The sequence below is a fragment of the Vigna unguiculata genome, chromosome 4 (assembly GCF_004118075.2).
Source record: "Vigna unguiculata cultivar IT97K-499-35 chromosome 4, ASM411807v1, whole genome shotgun sequence".
NCBI lineage: Eukaryota > Viridiplantae > Streptophyta > Magnoliopsida > Fabales > Fabaceae > Vigna > Vigna unguiculata.
Window position 1 is genome coordinate 16,665,752 of NC_040282.1, and position 12,119 is coordinate 16,677,870.

The following is a 12,119-nucleotide window of genomic DNA, read 5'->3' on the forward strand; positions in this document are numbered from 1 at the left end:
TACTAGACATACCTTTTCTCGTGTTTCTGGAAAGATGTCGGCTGGAATTGGGAACTAGTAGGACAAGAAAAAGCACAAGATCTCTGAATACGAAACTCTCGCAAATGAACCAAGTAAACCCTTGCTTGTTTTGAAATCCATATTTATAGGCCAGAATCCCAAATGGTAAAAACCCCTTCTCGCCAAAACAACAACTCATACCAATCGACACCATCATTACAAGAGACATGACTCTTAAAAACAATGGCGCCAAAACCCCCTAATTTGACCCCTGACACCCCTTCACCTACCATCAACCTTCTATCACTTTTAGCCTTAACACTGTTCATCACACTTAAAGGTTGGGGGACTGGTGTACCACACCCAGTCGATCCCGTTAGCACACAAACACATATCACCCTTGACCGACAACTCATATCGGCCAAGGCTGGGGGACTGGTGTACCACACCTAGCAAAACTCGACCAAATAAGTAATAAAACGATACATATACTCCAAAGCAAGTCAAGTAGTCAACCTAAGCCGAGTTGACCTAAGACTTACCAGACCAAACCGATAACCTAAACGTCTAGAGGAACAACCTGCACAAGGCAACACATAACCAACATAAACCGCCAAGGAAAGTAGTCGGCCTAGGCCGACTACTCCAATGTACTTAGTAAAGTTAAAGCTCCCCATAATGTTCAATGGGTCCTGAGGGCCTGGGATAGGGCCCAGGCCCACTTACAAGCCCAAACTAAAAGCCCAAGCCAAGGCCCGGCCCATGGCATAACCAAACATGATTAATACTCTATAAATACACGTGGACCCCAGTAATTAAAGGTACGCATTCATTACTCCACTAATCACAAATTTGACCTTCTAAGAGCTTTGACTTACTTGAGCTTCGGAGTCCCTTCTGCAGGTAACCCCTCCTGGGTCCAAGTCAACATGTACCAACCGGAAAGAGGCCAACTGAGGAGATAGCGAATTACGCAGTAAGGTGACGTTTGTGCCTAACCTATCTTGTTTGTTCTCTGCAGGAACAATTTATTTTGTAATTACGTATAACATACGAGTTTTGTAGCTTTTATAAAAATATAATAGATACACTTTTATGTTTATTAATAAATTAGAAAAAAATGTTTAAATTATGTTTAATAAATATATTACATACTCGATAAACATTAATTAAACATTACACGCAATTTTTCATTTTTTTGCTTTTACTAAATATGTTCTATAGTCTATTTTATTCTTTTATATTATGATATGATAGAACAACGAAACTCAATTTTTTAGAGAGGAATTTAGAGTAAGGATTTGTGTAAAATTATATTTTAAAATATAAGAAAGAATAAACTTCTAAATTATATGTGTAATATTTAAATATTGATTTAGTTAAATATTATCTAAAAATAAATCAAGTGGTATAGCTTTAAAAAAAATATAACATATACTTTTATGTTCATTAATAAATGATAAAAATAATTCTCAATATTAATTTTTAATTATTTATAGCATAACGTTGGTAGTTCTTGAAAAACAAATTCTAAATCAGTTAAAAAAAATAGACGTTTAATTTGATTTATATACTTTCAAATTTTTATTCCTTTAAAATTACCTTAAAATGATCTAGGTTTGAAAATATTGATCACAACTATCTTGTTATTTTAAAGTACTCAAATTAAATTAGGAAATTCTTTTAAGAGAATAATTATATACACTTTTATATCCCTAAATCAATTATACAAAATAATTGCTAATATTAATTTTATAATTATTTATAATATCCTAACTTGGAACTTATTTTAGAAAGTATTGTTTATAATATTAATTTTGAAATTATTTATGGTATGCGTATATAGCTTTTTTTAAAAGTATATATTATATATACATATATAGTAAATAAATTATAGAAAATAATTTCTAATATTACATTTAATAAATATATTATATACTTAATTAATAAACACGTACACTATAAATAGAGGTAGATTATGCTCGTTCACATACATTGAATCCCACACCACACAAAAGATTCATAGGTTTTCAAAGTTAGAAGAATGGCTCGTTCACTTCTTTCCTTAGTTTTTCTAAAACTTATTATTGCAGTCATGTTTATTACTCTATTTTCATCTGGTATGAATACAAATAACTTTCAAAACTTGAATTCATTTGTACAATAGTTTGAATTTGATTTGAATTTATTCTTTCTAATTATAAGTATTGATAATAATGCAGGTGTTAGCAGCAAACCAGTTTTTCAAACACGATGCATTGAATTTCTTGACTGTGCAACAATTGCCAAAATTTAGGTTATAAAGCAGGGATATGCAATGATGATATATGTTGTTGTTCCAAGTAACCAATGCATTCTTTGTATAGATGCAAATACACAAATTAATACTAAATAATGTTACCTTCATTGTTAAAGAATTGCGAGAAGAAATTGAGTTTTGTCCAATTTAATATGTTGTCTTTACTAGTATATTGAAGTAGATTCTAAAATATAAGCAAATAATTTTCAAAACAACAACTTTGACAGAACAAACTTTTTTTAAAAATAATTAATTCATTAAATTAATCTATCATATATATTCTCCAAGGACTTAAATGTATGAGGAAAGTAAGTGTATTTTATTAGTGCACATAAATTTATATAAGTTTGAATTCTCTAGCTGTTTAAAAAAATCTTATCTTTAAATGTAATCTTGTTAATAACTTTAATTTGAGAATAATTAAAAGACAAAAATACTAAATAAGATTAACTAATACTTTTTAATCAATGCAAAAATAATATAATTACTTTTGTCAGATTTGTACCGCGTACTGTTTCACAACAACGTTCCTACACTTTAGTAAAAAAGGAATAACAAATAGTTGGTAATTGAGTAAACCAATCTAACGTTCCTACACTTTAGTAAAAAAGGAATAACAAATAGTTGGTAATTGAGTAAACCAATCTAATGCAACCCTTTTGAGGAGTATTAGAAAACAAGACAGTAAATTGTATCATTAATTGTTTAAAGACTAATTTGGGTAATTTAAAATTTTTATGTAAGGTTCCATAATTAATAAATACAGTTTTTTCACTTTGATGGTAACCACTACAAGAAAAGCATGGATTAGAGTAGTAATAAAACACATCCAAAATAAAAATACTGATGCTATTGTGTCGGATCTGCATGGGTAAACAACCCATTCTCTAAGAGCGGAAGCAATTACAATTTAGCAATGAGTGTTATGGCCGACTCAAATAACGAGGGCCAACTACTTATATAATTTATATCATTTGCGCAATTCTCACAAAAAAATTTAATTAATTAATTTTTAATATATCATGGACACTAGTTTTCAAAACTACTTCACAACAATCATTGACAACTTTACTAATCATCCATTTAACTTCTACATCATTGAAGCAAAGGATAGATAAACACAGCAACAAGGGAAAGATTAGAAGCATATTCAATAAAAAAAAGGTAAAGTTTCAATCAGAAAATTAAATAAGAATTTGCAACCTTAAACCTTACATTATATTAGACTGAACAACACAATAATTGTAGTACCAATTAAAACTAAATCCAGATACATAATCCAACTAATCAATCAAGGATTTTAGGAGAATGCTTACAGAAAGTTTGATAATCCAACCTCAGCCCACCATCGGTACTGAAACGGAGAATAAAGGAGATGGGAGCTCACTCTATAAGACTTGAGAAATTTAAATATAAATAAATATTTAATTACGATAATATTGGATGAAGGGATGCACCTAAAGGAATTAAATGCGCCAATCATAACAAGGAACAATGATGGCTCAAGTGATTGATTATGTTGGGTAGTATTGAGAGGACTTGGGTTCAAGTTTTGCATGTGTCTTTTAAGAGGTATTAAAAAACAAGATGGTAAATTACCTTATCAATCAATTGTGTAAAGACTAATTTGGGAGTGAATACAGATTTTTCACTTTTGTGTTTGACCTTTTAAGTGTTTCTAACTCATGCTATATTGGGTGAAAGAAGTGTGTGAGAATATATAAACAATGTAAAAAATCAATTTTGCAAGGTTAGTTTTAGGTTTTACCTTATTTATACTTAGTTAAACAAGTACTTAACATGCATGTAAAAGATCAAAGGGAGAAAACAGATACTTAGTATTTTTATACTTGTTTATTACATATTACGATGAGTTCTTGACAAACTAGTCAAATATCATTAGGGAGACTCAAGTTGCGAAGCACAGATAGGTATCCTTCTCTAAACTACTTTTGACTTAAACAAGTATTTTTGTCCCAAGACATTTATGGGTTAAACAAGTATTCTTTCAGCTCTCAACCATTCTTGATTGTCCCATTCCAATATCATTTTTCAAAACTGTTTATGGCTCAACTAGAATGCTTTTGAAAAACCCTTCTTAGCTTATAGAAAGACAAAGTTTTAATGCTAAAAAGATCACAATTTGAACTCTGTAGAGAGGATAGCTCTATCAAAGAAAACTCCTATCATAAAATTGGAATAGTGATTGCTTGCAATACACAATTGAAAGAAGGTTTTTATTTTCAATCCCTGAAATGTGGAAATTGATTTTAAATGATCAAGTGTGTCAAAAACTTTTATTATTTATTATTTATTTTTGAAATTAGTACAAATATGATAGTTTTTCCAAAAAAAATATTAAATACCCTTTTATCTCCATTAATAAATTATAAATAATAATAATTGTTAGTAATTTTGTTACCGGTTGTATTCTTATTTTCAACTATACAAATTTAGTAGATTTTCAAAATAGTGTTTTATATATATATATATATATATATATATATATACTACAAAAAATATATTTTTTATTGACGGTGTATTTCTCGCGGTTATTCTAAACCGTTAAAAAGTAAAAAAATTTCTCACGATTATCTAAACCGCTACATGCTTTCTTTGAGCGACGTCTTCCTCTGAAGAACACAATAGTACACTCTCCATTCCTCTGAACACAACACAATAGTACACTCTCCATTCAGCGACGACGTTGTCTGACTAAAATAAAACTTTTGATTTTCCGTTGTTTCTTAATAATGCTTCTGAGTTTTGATTTTTAAAGCTCGTCTCTCTTTCTCCTCATTGAATCTGAGCGTTCTCCCATCACCTCATCTTCTTATAGATACATTGTTGAACTTCCATTTGTCTCTTCTCCCCTTACCTCATCTCCCGCACGACCTAAGATTTACGTTTCATTGTCTCAAACACGATGTCTCTTCTTCCTTGAAGAAAATCATAGATGCTCAAAGATTTATAAATTTCAATGTCGATTATTTGTGTCTACACGATTCATTGCGTCAAGCCTCCACTAAACCCAGAAAACCCAAGGTTCTCAAATGGAAAAGGTATAAAACCCTAATCGTGGATCTCAAACTCAAATTGTATATTTTTTTTTTATGTTAATCTTCCTTGTTTCCTAATGCAAAACAAATTTCATTTATGTCATTGGTAGGGGATATCAATGGGAAAGGTTGCCTGAGATAGGTGGTTGTGGTTAGTGCTCGTCTCGTTTTTATATTAGGTTGAGATTTAGGTGAGATTTATAATTTTAAAGTTGTTACTGATTCCACGATTTTTTTCAGGTTGCCATGGTTTTTGGTATTCTTCTTTCTCCCATTACTTCAGCTCTCTGTCCCTTTACTAAATTTCAGGTTAGGTCTCCTTCACCTTCATCTTTATTTGCTTGAGAAATGTTCCGATTGCTTTCAAGGATCAATTACTCAAATCGACTACTTACAGGTTCCTTATCCTTCACCTCCATCTCCATTTGGTAATTTTGCTTTGAGATTATTGATCTTGTTTTTTATCTTTTCCCCGATCTTGTGACTGTGATTGATTATTTCGATTATATTGCTTTAACACATTGACTATTCTTTCCTAAAACTTACGGAGAGCATGTTCAAGCCTCTTCTCATATAGAGTATAGAGTGGGCAGAATCTGAAGTGGATGGAACTTCAGGAAGCATTAATAGGACAATATCTTTTTATGGCATGGTAAATAAGGTTATCAAAGAACCATTGGTAAGTTGACATTCATATGTTCTATTTTTGGTTACATAGAAATTTTTCTTCTAAGAAATGTTCTTTGAAATACCATTTGTTGGAGTTTTTATTCAAATTGTACTTTATTTAGGTATTTCGAATATTTAGGTCTGTGTGATTTTTTTATTATCAGAAGAGTGAGCTTTTTGTCCCTAATAAATAAGGAATTTGAATTTGTGTGTGTGTGCGTGAATCACCTGTTATGACATTATATAGTTTTGCTTACGATATTAATAAAATTGAGGCACACACAAATATTTCTTAATTATAACAGTTAAGTGTAAGTAACCAATATTTCTTAAGCTATTATTAAACCTTCTGCTTATTGTCTTTCAACATAGTATTAGCCACTTGTATGCTACATTCTCCATTTCTTTCGAATATTGCTATGTTCATGTTTATACTATTACCCCCATATCAGTTGGCAGTATTTTTTGGACATCAAAGGATGATTTTCCAATTTTGTTTGTTCCTTTCAAATACTCATAAGAAAGCATTAAATACTCCACTTTCCATTTTAAAAAATTATATTGCAGTTACTCATTAATGGATGTTTTTCTTTTAAAGAATAAAACAGAGAGCCTTTAAGGTTGTGGAGATATTATTAGATTGATTCAGTGCCTAAAATACACAAGCCTGTTTAATTTTAGTGTTGAATTGAAAAGATATTGCATTGATAATAAATTTAAGTGGAATTGCATATATTCATGGATACCTAATGTATTCAGGAGCAACCTTTTCCTTATGTAATCATTACATGATATTAATTTCCTTTATTATATAATCTTATTTATCGTATGAAATACAAATATTTTCCACTGATACACAAAAAAAATAGAATTTCTTACAATTGGGGTTGAGTGCTGAGTTTTCCCATCAGACTCCTTACTAGAAATTCAGTGCAAGTTAATTTTACCAAATATACCAACTTTACTTTAATTTTGGGTTTCTCATTTTGATGAAGGTGTGACTACCTCCTTAGAAGCTCCCTCAAGAAGGATCACTAGAAAGCATGTCTAGAGGGGAGTCTTCTATTCCATCACCTTTATCTTTGTTTTGCATTACTTTGGTTTGAATTTCCTAAGTTGGTTTCTAGTTGACTTATTTTGGTTGACTTGTTGACTTTGATCCAAAGTTGACCTTTGACCAATATTAGATTAACTTAAACCAACATGCTAATCCTTGTTTGTCTTGTTTTGTAGGTAATTAAGAGAAAGTAGAGCATGACTAGGTGGCACTTGGTGATTGGAGCACTTGGATGAAGTAGAAGAGAGAGGAAAGCAAAAAGCATAAAGCAAAAGCAAAAGTAGACATGTACCTTGTCTCCTTTTACCTTTGTGGTTTATGCCTTAGAAGGTCACTTGGTCTCCTTCTTCTTTTGGCCTGGAATCCTCATGGGAATGCCTCCACCAATCATCTCCCTTCACTTGGCCAAGACTCACTCTCACATTAGGTTTAGGGTTTGCTAGTTAATCCTTTTTCATGTTTTTGTATTTGCTAAAGGACTCCTATGAACTCCTATTTAAAGGGTGCTCCTTGTTTTGTAAAAGGGTTGATCATTTTGTTTCTAAACTATTGTGTTTCAACCATTAAATTTTCGTGAGTTCTCCTTTCTAGAAGTGAACTCACCTTTGCCTTATCTTGCTTGCAAGTGGCGGCACCATCACTCATCTCTAGGGCTTGGTTGGCTTAGATCCCCCTGATGAGTGGCGTGCTTCTTCCATGCTTCATCTTCTATGCTTTCCATTTTTAATGTTTCTTCTTTCATTTTGGTTCTTTAAGTGTTGTTAATGTCGTGTGAGTTTAAGCTTGAATCCAACTCTCTTCTTCCTTTCATGAGCTTGAGAAATGAACCTTCACATCTAGATAGCTTGCTATCTTAATGTCCAGTGGGAATTTTCAAAAAGTTTTCTTAAATAACTTCACCATATTCATAATTCTAAAAGAAAACAAGATAATCCTTCATCACATTTGTCCAAGCTCTAGTCAGTATTCTAATATTATATATTTGCCAGATTATATGTGCAACTTGCAACTTCATTTATGTGGTTATTGCTATGTAGGTATTTGAGACGAGGATTAAATGACAAGGGTAGAGTAGCAAATGATGTGGAGACAGAGCAAATTGTATTTGAGGATGTTCATGAAGGTTTTCCTTCAACGTCTTTCACTATTTTGTTGAATCATTGGGTGTATTTGTGAAATTTCTAGAGGAAAGTATTAAGACAATGTACAATGATATAAAGTTTTTTGTGAATAGCATTAAGGAATGTTATTAATCTGTTAATACATGTGCTGAGATAAAGGCATTAATATTCGACATTAAGTTCATCCACTAACATCTTTTGTTCATATTATTGATGTTTCGCATATGACAATATTGATAAGGGAAGCTTTCAACCCACGACACATGTTGATGTTGACAATGAAGATGGTAATAATTTAGAGAGAAACCTAGTGGAGAAGACAACCATGCTAAAGGAAATCAACATTATGATATAGGGAGACATGGGGATGATGATGCAAGGTATTTGAATTTAATATATGGGCACACCCTTTTTTCTTTCTTCGGTAAATAACTGGGGTTTTTAGAGTTTGTCCATGTGAAATTTCCTACCTCAGGTATAATTCTTAAAACATTATCTTTGTAAATAATGAAGTAAAGGAACTAAGAGTGAATTTTGAGATGAGATCTGGTAAGCCCAAGCCCTAGCCTGTTGAAATTATTCATATAGCTCTTCTTAAGAAATAGTCCTTCCTATATAGAGGCGTGGGATAATTAGTTGTTGGCAAGAGTGTCAAGTGCCAACTTTTTGATGATATACATTCTTTCTTATAGTCCTTACTTACATCGGTCATGGTTGTCTATACTCAGGGAAAATAGTATCCTGTTCTTCAGAAATTTATAGGTTCTTCACTTGACTGGAACATTCTTTGATTCACCACTTTAGCGTGGTTTATGATGAGTGTTGCCAACATCACCTGCCACATTTCTTGGAGTGCAGCTCATGCGGTTTATATATTTCTTGAAAAAGTCGGGTTGCTGCCTTTGCAATGGGCATACAGGATGTTGAAGAAGGAGCAAACATCAATACATTTGTTGATTCTACAGATTATAATGATTCAGATGAAAGCACACACCCTGAAAGTAATGTTTATTTGATGTGTTTAGCGGTGCATGCCTGCATAGCATTTTAAACAAGCCTTTAAGTATCTTTTAATTATTATAGATAATTAGATATAGATACAAATAGTTACAAAGGTTCTTGAATGTTAAATTGAATTGTCAAAGAGATATAAAACCAATCATTGGTCTTCATGAAAGGACTTAAGCTTTTTGGACAGTTGATCCTTGACAATCATAATATTTTTGCTCAGTTTTATATGGTTATCTTCATGTTCTTCCCCTTCGGTTTCTTTTTTTTTAGTTGTTCCTTTTGTTAGCCATGCTTTTCAGATTGTATTTTGAGATTTGTATTCTTGATATAGGTTCTGATTACTTTGTTAGAAAGAAAGATAGATATTGTTATGTGCTTGTTTAATGAATTCGCTTATTAAGCTGCTTGTGTCTGTGTTTGTACTTGTAAGCTAGGTTTAGTACAGGCATGGTTACTATCTGTGTTTAATGCTGTTAACATTCACAGGATTCTTCTGTAGCACTTTTTTTCATGTTGGGTAATATAGGTTAACCTAAAAAGACTTCTGTAAAGACGTTTGCTAGTTCTCCATCCAATTGTAGTCAAAATGAATCCTTTCTGAGTTTTCTGCACAAAGAAAAATCCAGTTCAATGTTTCTGTGATATAAAGTAAGCTCAGATACAATATAAGTGCAGTTTGATTGCCACTCAACAGTTGGATGCAATTAGTTATCTCGAAACAAATCTATACCCAAGTTTAGATACAGTCTTAGCGATATCTTGGTATGTTGAAATATTATCTTATTATCTACTTAATTGATACCTTGATGTAGGCATTCGAAGGACTTCTTCAGTATCTAATGGAACTGCTGGCAGAGATACTGTCGCAGGTTTGTTGGCCTCATTGATGGAAGTGGTACGGACGACTGTTGCCTGTGAATGTGTTTATGTACGAGCCATGGTGCTCAAGGCATTAATCTGGATGCAAGGTCCGTTTGACTCATTCGATGAACTAGAGTCTATTATTGCATCAGAACTTTCTGATCCAGCTTGGTCAGCAGCACTTTTGAATGATGTACTACTCACCTTGCATGCTCGGTTAAAGGTAAATGGACTTTCTCTTGTGAAGTATATATCAATGTTAGGCATACTTGGATATTTTCAACAAAGCATTGCCTGAAAAATGATGAGGCAATTGGAAACCAATATAGTTGAATTTTAGCAATCTTTTTGCAAATAATGTGGATTGATCAGCTGGCTGCAAAAGGCCAACTCTGTTAATTTTAATCTGTCAAGTGAAAGCCCCAAGCGTGGCCCCTTTCACACGTGATCCTTTTGAGCTTGAAGCATAGAATGTGCATTACTTTTGCAGTTATTTGAAAAAGAATAGGGAAGCAAAGGTCAAACTCTTGATCATTTAGTCATATAGGGTTTAATATCATGTCAAAGACTAAAAGCTCAAGTTGTTAGGTGAAAGGATCATGAATGATTTTATATCTAACATTCCTTTTCTCTTAACGACTTGTTAGTATATTTGATTCTGTAGTTATTATATGGTGAATTTGTTCAAATATTCAGTTTGTTGTGCTTTCCCATACCCCCATGCACGGCAGGGATTTTTATAGTTATGCTTTGCTAAAGCGACAACAATATCTTATTAGTAGTCTTCCTTGTAAACTTTGTATAACTCATTGCAAGTAATGGGTAAATGTGTTTTTTTTTTTGTATTCACGCATAATAGAAAGTGTAAGTTTGCTCACTAGTTTTTTTTTTTTTCATTTTTGCTTTAAAGGCTTCCCCAGATATGGCTGTTACTCTTCTTGAAATTGCGAGGATATTTGCTACGAAAGTTGACGCTGATGTGTTACAGCTGCTTTGGAAGGTCAATTTTTTTTCTTTCTTTTAGATAAAGTTCATGAGATATCACTAAAAATTAGATAAAAAAACAAAGAACTCACGAGGGACCAAACCAAAACCCATGGTCAAAGAGTTTTTTTATTTCGCTCTTTGAAATTCTTCTAGAAACTCTCAATGTAGCAGACAACCTAATAAATGCTCAAGCAATAAAGCATTTCATTTGAGGAAATGAGATATTTCTAACATCAAAGAGGTAAACAATGAAACATGATCAGCTCTTTTAAATACTGAATCAAACTAAGCTCCAGTTTTGCTACAATTGATATATATCAAAAACAATTGATGGTTTAGGTTCAACATAAAGGTGGGTGGGAAGAGAGTTGTTCGTGAACTTTATGGACTTGAGGAAAATGATATGCACTTGATGCAGGTGAGGATATACTCAGCAGATGGAGTTACAGCTGAATTCAACACGCTCTATCTTGTTCAAATATATCTACTAAATGCCACTGAAAATATATAACGATGTGCTAACTATATATGTTAGAGATCATAGAACAGATGAAGATGTCTTTAAGGTAATAGTAATAGAACAGATGAATATGAAAATTTTCTTGTAGCTTTTTCTTCGTTATATTAAGTTGTAGTTTTGTTTGGACTAGTTTGTCTACACTTCCTTGATTATTCCATCATGAAAAAATGACTTGTGGCACAATATATGCTCATGTATAAACTTATGACACAGAAAAAGTTCTTATCGTTTTAATTTTTTCTTGAAACACAAAGTGGTTGTGAGAGACATGTTAAATTTGTCATTATGTATTGGATTATTTATGTTATATTCCTAAAATTATTTTTTGGATTTTTAAAAAATTTTAAAAATATTTCAAATGATTTTTGACAGTTTTTAATTGTGAAAATATAATATATTTTGTGACGGTTTTTGACTGTTAAAATATGATATATTTTGTTGCGGTTTTTAACCGTAAAAATTATGATGCATTTTGTAGCGGTTTTTAACCGTCAAAATATGATGCATTTTGTGACGATTTTTAACCGTCAAAATT

General features: G+C 31.9%; 1 protein-coding gene and 1 long non-coding RNA gene across 9 annotated transcripts; both read left to right on the top strand.

The window, feature by feature from the left end:
* The first annotated feature begins 4,912 nt into the window (after positions 1–4,912).
* Positions 4,913–7,120, top strand: LOC114181320. The gene is made up of 4 exons (XR_003603793.1): positions 4,913–5,361; positions 5,469–5,509; positions 5,599–6,037; positions 7,023–7,120. It is a non-coding gene; the product is annotated as an uncharacterized LOC114181320 (long non-coding RNA).
* Positions 7,121–7,334: 214 nt separating this feature from the next.
* On the top strand, positions 7,335–11,791 carry LOC114181012. 8 transcript variants are annotated; one of them, XM_028067323.1, is made up of 7 exons: positions 7,335–7,372; positions 8,122–8,207; positions 8,452–8,585; positions 8,934–9,206; positions 10,029–10,300; positions 10,988–11,077; positions 11,483–11,787. In XM_028067323.1, the coding sequence occupies exons 4-7, from the start codon at positions 9,113–9,115 to the stop codon at positions 11,573–11,575; spliced, it is 549 nt and encodes a 182-aa protein (XP_027923124.1). In that variant the 5' UTR covers positions 7,335–7,372; positions 8,122–8,207; positions 8,452–8,585; positions 8,934–9,112; the 3' UTR covers positions 11,576–11,787. The 8 variants fall into 8 exon arrangements, 7 of the variants coding, with proteins under 7 accessions (XP_027923124.1, XP_027923126.1, XP_027923125.1 ...); XM_028067325.1 differs by lacking the exon at positions 7,335–7,372 and adding an exon at positions 7,469–7,511 and having other exon boundaries at positions 8,447–8,585; XM_028067324.1 differs by lacking the exon at positions 7,335–7,372 and adding an exon at positions 7,469–7,511.
* Positions 11,792–12,119: the final 328 nt, after the last annotated feature.

Excerpts from the sequence above, each read along its gene's own strand:
- LOC114181012 (XM_028067323.1), top strand. The coding sequence starts at position 9,113 with ATGGGCATACAGGATGTTGAAGAAGGAGCAAACATCAATACATTTGTT. Across the intron at positions 10,301-10,987 it reads CCTTGCATGCTCGGTTAAAG|GCTTCCCCAGATATGGCTGT; the intron begins GTAAATGGACTT and ends TTTGCTTTAAAG. Across the intron at positions 11,078-11,482 it reads TGTTACAGCTGCTTTGGAAG|GTGAGGATATACTCAGCAGA; the intron begins GTCAATTTTTTT and ends CACTTGATGCAG.